General features: G+C 38.6%; 1 protein-coding gene across 1 annotated transcript; it reads left to right on the plus strand.

Annotated features, from left to right (window-relative positions):
• Window positions 1-7,170: 7,170 nt before the first annotated feature.
• LOC136245946 (uncharacterized) lies at window positions 7,171-8,061 on the plus strand. The gene has a single exon (XM_066037400.1). It carries the CDS (start codon window positions 7,171-7,173, stop codon window positions 8,059-8,061), a length of 891 nt encoding a protein of 296 aa, XP_065893472.1.
• The last annotated feature ends 4,782 nt before the right edge of the window (window positions 8,062-12,843 follow it).

Raw genomic sequence — 12,843 nt, forward strand, 5'->3', positions numbered from 1 at the left:
ATAGAACACTCACCCTAATAGAGCATTCAGCTAATTTATTTACTGCATTATAGAATTCTATTACATTGCAAGTTATTCTGTAGGGAGTTCAGCTGCAAACAGTTAATCTTATAGACAGTTCAGCAAGAAGCAAGTCACCCTGTGGAGAGTTAAGCTACAAATATATCACTGTAGAGATTCAGAACATTACAAGTCACACTGAAGAGAGTTCAGCTATAAACAAGTCATGCACCCTGTAGAGACTTCACCTACAATTAAGTCACTCTCTAGAGAATTCAGCTACACACAAGTCACTGTGAAGAGAGTTCAGCTACAAACAAATTACCCTGTAGAGAGATCGGCTACAAACACATCAACCTGCAGAGAGATCAGCTACATACAAATCAACTTGTAGAGAGATCAGCTACAAACAAATCACCCTGTAGAGAGATCAGATAGAAACTAGACACAATGTAAGGAGTTCAACTACAAGCAAATCACTCTGTAGATCGATCAGCTAGAAACAAATCACCCTGTAGAAAGATCAGCTAGAAGAATTCACCTTGTAGAGATTTCAGCTACAAAGAAACCACCATGTAGAGAGTTCAGCTGCAAACAGTCACCCTGTAGAAAATTCAGCTACAAACAAATCAACCTGTAGAAAGATCAGCTAGAAGAATTCAACTTGTAGAGATTTCGGCTACAAAGAAACCAACATGTAGAGAGTTCAGCTGCAAACAAGTCACCCTGTAGAAAATTCAGCTACAAACAAATCGTCCTGTAAAAAGATCAGCTAGAAGAAGTTACCTTGTATAGAGTTCAGCTACAAAGAAATCCTTCTGTGCAGAGCTCAGCTGCAAACAAATCACCTGTACAGAATTCAGCTACAAACAAATCACCCTGTAGAGAGATCAGCTAGAAGAAGTTACCTTGTAGATAGTTCAGCTACAAACAAATCACCCTGTAGAGAGATCAGCTTGAAGAAGAGTTACCTTGTAGATAGTTCTACTGCAAACAATTCACCCTGTAGAGAGATCAGCTAGAAGAAGTCACCTTGTAAAGTGTTACGTTACAAAGAAACCACCATGCAGAGAGTTCTGTAATAAATATATGTAGTATATATATAATTTGTACATTTACTGATAAATTCAGAAATATTTAAAGTATTTAACATCTGCTTCATCTTTTCTTCTTCCTGTGGTAAAGAAAAAAAGATAGGTTGAAAAAGGCCCAAAGCCGGCCATAGGCCGGTTTGGGGTACCGTATATGACCGTATTAAAGCCGGGCTCAAATACACGCAGGGGCTCAAATATACGCCGGGTACAACTAGGAGGCTGTCACAATAAACGCCGGGGCTCATTTAAATGCCGGGGTGCTAATGATATGTACTGAAAGGGGTTCTAAACTCGTGTCAGCTGCTAACTATACAGTGATGTCTCGTCACCAGTCTTATGATGTCTTGTCTTGTTCGACTATGCCTTCTCTTCTGGTGATGGCCATAGCATATTTATCGTTGTCGTTGTCATCTTTCCGGCCACCCGACTTCCAATGTTTCACCCAGCAGAGGAGTCCAAATGGGTTTATGTACGTGATGGGCTATGGATTTCGTATTTCGTAGGTACTTGTACTGACACCTGTCATTCTCAACGAGTGGCTAGTAAGAAATAAATGCCGGGGTCCAAATTAACGCCGGTCTCGTTTAAACGCCAGGTCAAAAATGATTTATAGGAAATAAACGCCCGGGCTTTTATACGGTCATATACGGTATACAAATACAAAAAGTGAAATCTAATCCAAAACAGCCAAGCTGTAAAAAAAGCGTGCAGCCCTCAAAAAGGCTATGGTGAAGAAAGATGTGAAATCCTAGGTGGCGGTCAAGAAATGGCTGTGATAGTAGGTTAATGGTAAAAATTTTAATAACGACAATTCAGGTGCCAAGACCAAGTGGCACCAAATTCACCTGAATTGTTGTTATTAAAATTTTTACCATTAACCTACCATCACAGCCATTTCTTGGCCGCCACCTTGGATTTCACATCTTTTTTCACCATAGCCTTTTTGAGGGCCGCACACTTTTTTAAGTAGAGATGAGTTTATTATGCTCAAAAACTTGCCTATTATTCCTTCCCAAATTTGTTTAAATTTTCCCAAATATTCTTTTTTAATTCCCATATAGTCACCACCAACTATTCTTTTATTATTCATTTATAATTGAACTGTGTTACAATATTTGAATGAATAATGTATCATTATGTACTGTATTGTCATTACAGGAAACTGAGCTGCCTAGTGACTATACAACTTGTAAAAAAGTTTACAAGGAAATACGGTATAATTATAATAGTAAATGCAGCTATGTACAATGAATGTGCATACTGTATAGTGTTTTAAGCATACAAATTATTCACTGTTATACTGTATAATAAGTGAAGCTTCAAGATAATCTTCAAAGAATTCAGTTGTTCAGCTGCTGCAGAAGATGGTTGTAGAAGCAATAACTTGGCAGCGACCTCTTTCCAGTTTGGAATGTTATTGTTCCAAAAGAGCACAACATCTAAATCAGAAGAAATATCCTCAACAGCTGCTACATATGGAGGAAATTCTTGCTTGACATTTGACAGCACAGGCTCTGTAATAAATGAAATCGTTGACAAAGATGTAAGTGGGATGGATTCTGGTTTTGCTTTGCTGATAAAGTGTGGATCAAACAACCTAGCAACTTTGAAAGCCTTCAATGGGACACTCATTATACTAGCTCACAAATGCTCTTGATAGTAATTCAAAGCTGGTTGAATGCACAATCTGGCATGTCTCATCCATTTCAACTGCACATCTGTTTGACCTTTTGCAATTCTTTTAGTTATAGCGTTAACATTTGGGTAGCTTTCCATCACCACTGATGTGCTTAAAGCACTTATGATTTCATAACATTGAAAAACTAGTGGACCATCTCCTTCTAATTTATACGTTGCTTGCACAAAAGGCTTTCCAGCATTAACTATGGCAGCCAATTCAACCTTCAAAGTATTTAATTTTTGATGGTCAGAAAAATACCCTGCTAGCTTTTCCCTAGTGCTGCTTGAAAATTCTTCATGATTTAAGAAAGATTGGACATCTCCAAGGAGTTCAAACAACTGATTGAGAACTTCCCACTTACTCCACCAACGAGAAGGGGGTAGTGATGAAAGCCGGAATGGAATGGAACCGATAGGGGCGTGCGCCAAATTAAAAATCGTTTTGAACAGATTGCGCACTGTTTCCAACTTTCACACAATAATTAGAATTGTGCTAGAATTAGTTTGTTTCTGCTATAGACATGCTAGAAGTCATTTGCTCAACAGCTCTATTTAATGCCCACTGCAAGAATGCATTGTACAATCATCTAAGCTGAACAGCGATCATTTCGCTAAGCTGTTAACCAATTTTTTGTAAGCACTGTTAATATAACATACTGCAGTTTGCTAACTCTCGTAAATCGCTGCCAATATAATGGTAGAATTATAGTTGCTTTATAAAACCAGCGACACTTGTACTAAAAAGGCTTGAATACTGTTACAACATGAAAATACTACAGTAGTTTACCTTTTGGAATAGTAAAGAAGTACTTACATCAGGATTAAACTAAACTGGATGGATTTTATTTACACACACCTTGCCACGTAGTGGGAATTCAATAGAACTTTAGAGCGAACGATTACTGACATGCCTATAAACAGAAACAAACTAATTCTAGCACAATTCTAGTTATTGTGTGACATTTGGAAACAGTACACAATCTGTTTAAAACAATTTTAAACTTGGCACGCGTCCCGATTGATTCCGTTCCATTCCGTTGCATTCTGGGTTTCATCAGTACCCACGAGTAGCAGAGTAACCTTGAACAGTTCGGCCTGTTTTTTGGCTCCGTAACAATCTGGCTTTTGGGCTATGAGAAAACAAACTGATCCAGTATGTCACAAACTCATTAAGTGTAGGTGTATTGAACCTCTTTCCTACTTGATCTAGCGTATGTGAAAAACACCCAATTCTTTGAGCAAAAGGGTATATAACTTTCAGTATATGCATGGCCACTACATTAGTGGAAGCACAATCATGCATTACAGCTAAAACATGCTTAGACCCTACACCAAACTCAAGTGACAACGAGTTTATGACCTCCCTTGCAATTTCTTCCCCGCTTAGACTTTTGGCTAACATGTGAACTTTTATTAGCCTTTGGCAAACAGACCACATAACGAATGACTAGTACAAAAACCTCACCCAGTCTTGAAGTGCCATCAAATATCACAGACAAACATTTCCCAGAAATTTCATTCTATACCACTACAAAATATTTAAAAATTTATGCATTCCTTTGTTGTTTTGAGGCTCTGATGCACACTAAACTTGAAGCCCCAGTGGTGCTGCATGTTTTACTGCCAGCACTTGAGTGCTTATTGTATTATTGTGTTGTATTAATGCTTTAGAGTGACCAGCACTGAAGGTCTGCAGCAACATGTGCTGCAGCCTTAGGATTACCTAACCTAATTTCAAGGACTTAGACTTAGTGGCTTATAGCTGAAAAGGTGTAACAGAAAAGGGGCCAAAGTAAGGAAAAAATCCCTCCAACCCCAGGAATCGAACTGCAGGTCACCCAATGTCTAGTCGGGGCCACACTCAGTCTCCTCCAGGAGGGATGGATTTTCTTCCTTAATCCTAAAGTATTTATTGTATTAATGCTTTTCAGTGACCAGCACTGAAGGTCTGCAGCAACATGTGCTGCAACCTTAGGATTACCTAACCTTATCAAACACTTACAAAACATGAACAATAGGCACACAACAAAGCCGCCGTAGCTTAAAGGCACTGTTTCTGGCACTGTTCTAGTTCGTACGACTATTAAACTTGAGAGGGAGCCTACATGTCGATCCTACCATGCACTAATTAGCAGTTTGGTTACCACTTTGTCACTTGACTTCTTTAACCAGAAAATTTTTTAGAATGAACTGACTACAGTTGCGGTCTTAGTAATTAAGTTTGTGTGTAGTGCTTGCCCACATTGTCATTGGGTCACTAAATAGCACAGAAACATTGTTGGATTGTTCTTAGAATTATAGAATTTCACAAACCATGACTACCTCTTGTGTAGTTGTAATGTAAGTAGGGGATAGTAATTGTGATTGATTTTTGTTGATACCTATAAGTGTATTGCATTTTTTTATGATACAGAAAAGAGGGTGGGGACAACTATATCAAATGGACCATGGAACCTGTCATGACTTCTGTTGATAACCAGCCTAAAGCAAAAGAATTACCTGAATTTGTTCATTTTCAAGGAACTTCACCCTGGACAAGTTCAGCTAAAACACCATCAGAAATATTTCAGTTATTTTTTACAACAGCGATACTCGGCTGCATTGTGGAACAGACCAAACCTTTTGCTTCGCAGAAAGGGAAAACACTTGAACTCTGTAATCAGGAACTTATGGCTTTCATTGGGATCAACATTGCCATGGGGACGCTACGACTACCACAAATAAAGGATTACTGGTTCAGACACATAGTGCGCATTAAATAGTATAGCCAATACAGTCACGTGGTATATAGGACATGCGTGGTCTGTCTAGATTTCTGACATAAGCAGAGCCCGTAAACTGGTGCAAAGGAGCATTCAATGCAGATGGATTGTTAGCTACTACCCTTTAAACATGTAAGTTACTGCAGCTAGCAATGAAAAGTAACGAAGCGTTACTTGCACGAGTAGCTAACGCATCGCTACAAATTAACTTGTAATGAAGCGTTACGTGTGTCATGAAGCGTTGCTTGTAATTTACAAGTAACGGAGCGTTACTTGTAACGGAGTGCTTGGTTGCCTAAGTAACTGAAGTTATTCTGTAGGGAGTTCAGCTACAATCAGTTAATCTTATAGACAATTCAGCTACAAGCAAGTCATCCTGTAGAGATTCGAGAGTTCAGCTACAAATATGTTGCTGTAGAGATTCAGAACATTATAAGTCACACTGAATAGAATTCAACTGTAAACAAGTCACCTTGTAGAGAGTTCAGCTACAACAAGTCACTCTGTAGAGAATTCAGCTACAAACAAGTCACTGCGTAAAGGGTTCAGCTACAAAAAAAGCTACCTAGTAGAGAGTTCATCTAGATCAGCTACAAACAAGTTACTTTATGCAATGTTCAGCAACAAGTAAGTCACTCTTTAGAGAGTTTTAATGCTAAGAACTTGCATGTGCACAATATTGCACTATTTATCTTCAGTGATTAATTAGTTGCTATGGAATGGACTTTTTCCAAAAGCCATCTAGTGTAGTATGCGATCAGAATGGTTAATGTGATCGTGTTTTATTGATAATCCCTTATAACTGGGCGTTTCATAACCATAGAGGCCGAGGTGTTGTGCATTGTAGTCAATGCCAAAACATCTCGACGATCCCGCCACCATAGTGCAACTATCTTATCGTCACATTTACCTTGACCTTGAACATTATTACCTTGACTGCCATCTTGATTTGCAGACACTTCTGCAGTACCTTCACGTGATTCTGCAGCAAATGGATCACTGACAAGCTCCAGAGGAGCAGTAACAGGACAAACGGTAGAAGACACAGCAGCAGACTCATTTGCTTCCATTGTAGTAGTAGCAGCTTCACAACGTGTTCTGACCGCAAACCGGAAAGTTCCTATCGATGTGCTATTGTCTGGGATAATGTCTATTGGAAAATGCTTTCTGTTAGAACGTGCTGTACCAACACAATATGTGCCCTTATCAAGTAAATCTCCCAGCAGTTCGACACTGGTGTAAAAATTGTCCACGAATAGAAAAAAGTACAGCCGCATTAAGTCCATTACAACTCGATGACTCAAGCCCTTTTCTTTTGTTTTGCTGTCACTACCAGTGTATACCTGAAAATTCAGAACATAGCCTGTCTTTGCCTCAGCATTAACCCACACCTTTATGCCAAATTTAGTCGGTTTCTTTAGTAAATATTGCAAAAAAGAAATATGGCACCTTGTTCCCACTCAATACTTAGATAGCATGATGGATAGTAATACTGAGGATACACAGCAGACAAATGATCAATTAAAAATCGTACTTTGAATAACGGGTCGTATCCACTTTCGCCTTTCTGCTTTTGCAATGCAGAATCTGCCAAATGTAACTATCTTAGTATAGTATAAAAACGGTCTCTAGCCATGATCCCTGGAAACCACAGAGTCGCCAAAATTTTATTAGTGGAAAAGGAAGCTACATTGTATCATTGGAAGTATAGCCACTACTTCGAAGTAGTAGAGGAAGGTGATAAAAACATAAGAGCTTGTTGTACTCTTTGTTCAGCCAGTGCCAAACCTCTCTCCTGTGCCAGGAATACAACTTCAAATTTTAAGAAACACTTGGATTTTGTTCATAAAACTGTGAATCTGGTTGGCATCTTACCAGAGACTGTGAAGTGTAAGAGATCTGTAGAGGACGATGGAGGTAGTGAGGCTAAAAGACAGGCAACACTGGACAAAAGAGGTGTATCATCAGAAGTTAGGAAGTTAGTAATGGAATATATCATTGATGATATGCTACCTCTGACAACAGTAGAGTCCCCTGCTTTCAAAAAGTTGATCAACGAGCTCTCACCTTGCCCTGTACAATTACCTGACAGGAAGACGCTATCTTCATACATAGAACAGGAATATGATGCAATGATGAGACTGATCAAGGAAACTTTGGGCACAGTAGAGAAAGTTTCCACTACGGCTGATGTCTGGACTGCACACCATAGAAGTTATCTAGGTGTGACCGTCCATTGGATCAATGAAAATCCTTTAAAAAGGCAGAAGGCAGCCATCGCTTGTATTTGTATTACTGGGCGTCACACTTACGATATCCTGGCAGCAAAGATTGAAGAAGTCCACAGAAGCTTTGGGTTGCATGGTAAGATCAGTGCTACAGTGACCGATAATGGGTCGAATTTTGTGAAAGCCTTCAACACTTTTTCTGTGCAGGAAACTGACCTTGACAACACTGGTGAACATTCAATTACAGATGATGATGGTGTAGTGCTAGATGACGATGTAACCTTTACAGACTTGTGATGTAATGATACCTGATCAAGAGGATGATGATCTGACACAGGTTGAATACGAGCTTCCTCCACACCAGCGATGTGCATCCCACACTTTGAATTTGGTAGCTAGTACTGATGTTGAAAAGCACTTGCTATCATGTACCTTGTCAAAAAGTCTCTATAGAAGTTCCTTTGGAAAGTGCACAGCACTGTGGAACAAGACGAGGAGATCAACACCGGCTGCAGACAAGATGAGAGATAAATTGAAGAAAAAATTATTGGTTCCGTCACCAACGCGTTGGAACTCGCAGTACGATGCTGTTTCTAGAGTGATTGAAAACCCATCTGCAACCCTGAATGAGCTATGCACTAGCATTAGTCTTTGAAGTTTTACAGAGAAGCAGCTGGTATTTTTGAAGGAGTATTGTGTTGTTCTTGAGTCACTTTCAAGAGGATTAGACATCCTTCAAGGAGAGGACCGTTGTTATTATGGCACTTTGCTTCCAACACTTCAACAATTGTCAAAAAAACAAAAGCTGAAATACCAAATTTATCACCAGCAGCAACAAGGCTTGTGTATGCCATTGAGAGCTCGATTAAGAGAAGGTTTAGTCACGTCTTTGATTGCAAAGAAGCCATAATTGCTGCACTTGCATCACCTAAGTTTAAGGTGAAGTGGGTTGATTTGCAAGAAAAGAAGGATGCATACAAACAAATGATGATAGATGAATTGCGTGCCCTAGAAAGTGTCACTGTAACTGAAGAAGATGATACAAGTGGTTTGAATACAACACAACACAATGAGAAGAAAAGGGATTTTTATAACTTCGATACTGATGATGAGGAACAAACAGAAGATGACGTTGAGAATGAGGCTGTCGAGTACTTCAAGAATGCAAAAAGTCTTGATTGCTTGAGTAAATATCCAAAAATTAAACAGCTGTTTTTGAGATACAATGTAACTATACCATCAAGTGCTCCTGTTGAAAGGCTCTTCAGCCTAGGCAGTCTTGTTTTGAGCTCAAGGCGCAATAGACTAACAGATGGCAAATTCGAGAGAATCCTATTAATGAGATATAACAAACATTTTGTCAAGTTTCTTTAAGCTGGAAGCTTATTTAGTCAGGACTATCTAACAAGAACCAATGTCATTTAGCTTTTTAACACTGCTGTTGCTTACGTATGTACTTCGAATTCAATATTTGTGATTTTAAACTACAATGCATATTAATAATTTTAGTAATGGTGCAAGTTCTTCATAGTAATGTAAATAAGCAATAAGAGTTAATTATGTAATATTGACTTAAATAACTTAATATTAATAAGTAACTTAATATGTAATATTGTCAAGTTACATTGTATTTTAAGTAATATATAACTGTAATATAATTACATCTGTAAAAAAGTAACTAGTAATATGTAATATATTACTTTTGCCATGTAACTTCCTCATCTCTGCTCAGTGGTTTGTACTCCGATTCTTCTGTACTACTGCAAGGACTTTCTATGATAATTATTCCAGCTACACACTGATTTTCAGCTCACTGTTCTAAGCGGTTTGCCTGGTAGGCGTGAAAACTAATAGTTTTTTTATTCATAAAATGTCGATCATGTAATTGTGACATAGGTTGGGTTTTGTGGCATATCTCGATGGCCTTTAACTGGATTCCTTTCAAACCACAAAAAGGCACTCCTACGATAGTTACTCCATCTACATAACAATTTTCAGCTCATTCCTTCAAGCAGTTTACCCTGTGGGCGTGACAGACCTTCGACCTCATTTTACGCAAATAATTGGTCATAACTCCGTGAATGTTCATCGGATTCCTACCAAACTTGGTACTGAGATTCGCCTTAATGAGCTCTTTAAGTGTACCAAATTTCAGCCCGATCCAAGCACGCATTCGTGTTTTATTGCGGATTTTGCAAAGTGTGCGAAAAGAAGAAAAAAAAACCAAACTTTGGCCGCTTGTATCTCGGAAATGGCTGGAGCGATTTTTTTCACATTTGGTATGTGGACTCCCCTACCTAGCCAGCATTTCTGTAGCAACTTTGGTTTCAATAGGATAAGGAATCACGCTACAAAGGTGTAAAAATTGCGTTTACTTCCTGTAAATATACTCATGGTGTGGCGCACCGGCTTCTTGGGCCGCACGACAGTCTTGATCTAGCGACTTGCCGCCAGCTGATGATATTTTCTTTGAGTTATCTTTAGTGTGAGATCAGGAATTGATCTATATAGTCTCGCTTTGCCAGGTTTGTACATATTTCGGTCTGTATTTTCAGTGCAGACACTTTTGATTGCAAGCACCCTGGCTGCTGAAAGTTTTCTAATTAGTAAGCTCTGCCGAAGTAGAAGCCTGGCCTAGGTTGCATTTCATGAGCTTGTTGACTATTGGTGTCACATTCATCACAGAATTACTATACACCAGTTTGTGAGTGTTGTAGAGCATAATAACTCACAGAACAATTATTAAAAGACAGTTGTTATATGGACATTTGTGTACGTCGCATCGAAGCGTTCACATGCGATCGATCTTTCTTCATCGATTTCACCTTTGTTTGTAAAGAAGAACAATGACACTAGACAAACCTCACCCAGCAATGGATTCCCCTATTCAAGGTGAATAAAATGATCTTGGTTCCAGCACTGTAGGTTGTAGCGTTCGTAAGTTATGATCATTTTAGTAAGCGCTTGTATATTTTCCCAATACTTAGTATACAAATCGATCTTTCTGATTTTGCTACTTTGAAGGGATGTAACTCCAACAGTACTTTGCATATGAGGTTGAAACTTCACCACAGCATATATACACTTGGCTAAGTAGATGATAAATATGTATACTATGTCTGGTTTTCACAGATCTGGTCACAAATAACTAGGAATATAATTTTGCTAATTCCATTCATTATTCCTTGTTTTACAAACTCCTGTGCCAGATACACACTACTCCGCACAAATTTAAGGGCTGCTCCATTACGCAAGTTGGTGAAGCGTCTCACTCCCAATAATTATCCAAAGGTTGAAGACATGTGATTCAAGTAACACCATGCCCTAGAATGAGCTGCAAATTTCGTATTTGAGGTACGAACAGTGTCTACACATGTTAAACTATTTATTAGTACCACCTTTTATACAGGGACATTAACATCATCTAAAGTGTCCAAGTTTGGTGAATACAGAAGAAGATTTGATGGCTGTTCGAACCAACGTATTCACTCAAGACATTAAATAGACAAGTCTGATTGGTCACATCCTTATCTCAAAATGACGGTTTTGTGTTGCCTCATCTAGATTCTGCATTGTTCCTGCAAGATAGACCATGTACATACATCACAAGTTGTACCAACATTCACTAATTTTATTGTATGTTTTGTATTGCTTTAAGGCATTAAAATTTGCGAAAACACGAAAATAGCTAGGGGAAAACACCAATATCGTGTGTGCATCACATGGCAGTTGTGTGTAAGGTACACAAAATATGTGTTTATATCACACCAGTTTTGTGTGGTGAGCACACTTGGAAATGAGTGAAATAAGTTGCAACCAATCCACACCAGATTTGGCGTGGTGTGCACACATCTTTTTAAACATTTCCAGGGGGGTTCCGGAACCCCTCCTCCCTACGCCCCTGGAGCTGTAGTGAAACTCTGTCTCTACCAGGTGTAACAGCTAGTACCTCTTCGTGGAAACAAAATATACTGAAAATTTACAAGGATAAAAATTTTCGCAGTTTAATATAATGATTACCCATGAAATCCTACGGGATACAGAAAAGTTCAATACTACCAGATTACTTGCCTAGCTATAAGCAGCAAAAGATCGAGATACTCTAATAGAGCAGTCACTTATTCTAATAGAGAATTTTGAACCATGTATACTCGGACACTCGTTCTCGTAAACTGCTGGACGGAATCCAGTGAAAATTGGTGTGGACCTACCTTGCATGTAGCCTAACTAGTCCTCCAAGTTTGAGCCAAAAATCTTTTTGGTTGTTGTACCAGATCAGATTAAACTCTTTCTTCGAAATCCTCTATTCTCGGATAAATTTCATGTATTTTCAGACACCTCCCAGCAAACCTGCATCAAATATTTTTAAGAATTTCTACCAATACCATCTGTTAGGGCCATCCATTGGCTATCAGCAGAGCTATAGTTTATTTATTTCTATCTGATTAGCAGAGAGCAGTGATCGAAAATATACAGGCTTGTTACTAACTCTATTCTCGGACAAGAAATGTTTAGCTAGTTCTCCTAATCTGCTAAAAAACCGATTCATATAAAAATCGGTGTGGACACACCTTGCAAGCAGCTCATATAAACCTCCAAGTTTGAGCCATAAATAGTTTGTGGTTACCTAGATATAGACGATTAATTTTTTTTACGAGAAAGTCTGTTTTCTCAGACAAACTTATTGTGAAATAATGGCCCATATTTAGGTTTTGGGCTCAAATTTTGAGGTTTATATGAGGTACTTGCTAGGTATGTCCACACTGATTTTTATATGAACCCCTTGAAAATTTCCGGCTATACAGTAGTACCTATATTTATATACACACACATTATATACTAGTACACTGTACATTTAGCATATTTTGTTATCAATGATTTGAATCTACTCTATGATATATGTGTGGTTATGATCATGAGTTCATATTCAGAATCCATATATCCGAATCCGTCCTAGCCAGAGCCAGTGGTCTTGAGATGCTGTCAATTGGCAGAATCACTACAGCATCCTCAGAAGGATTGGCTAATCTCCTTAAGCCAAATACAGTGCCGATGGAACATCTGATCTTCTTGATGACT

The sequence above is a fragment of the Dysidea avara genome, chromosome 15 (genome assembly GCF_963678975.1).
Source record: "Dysidea avara chromosome 15, odDysAvar1.4, whole genome shotgun sequence".
NCBI lineage: Eukaryota > Metazoa > Porifera > Demospongiae > Dictyoceratida > Dysideidae > Dysidea > Dysidea avara.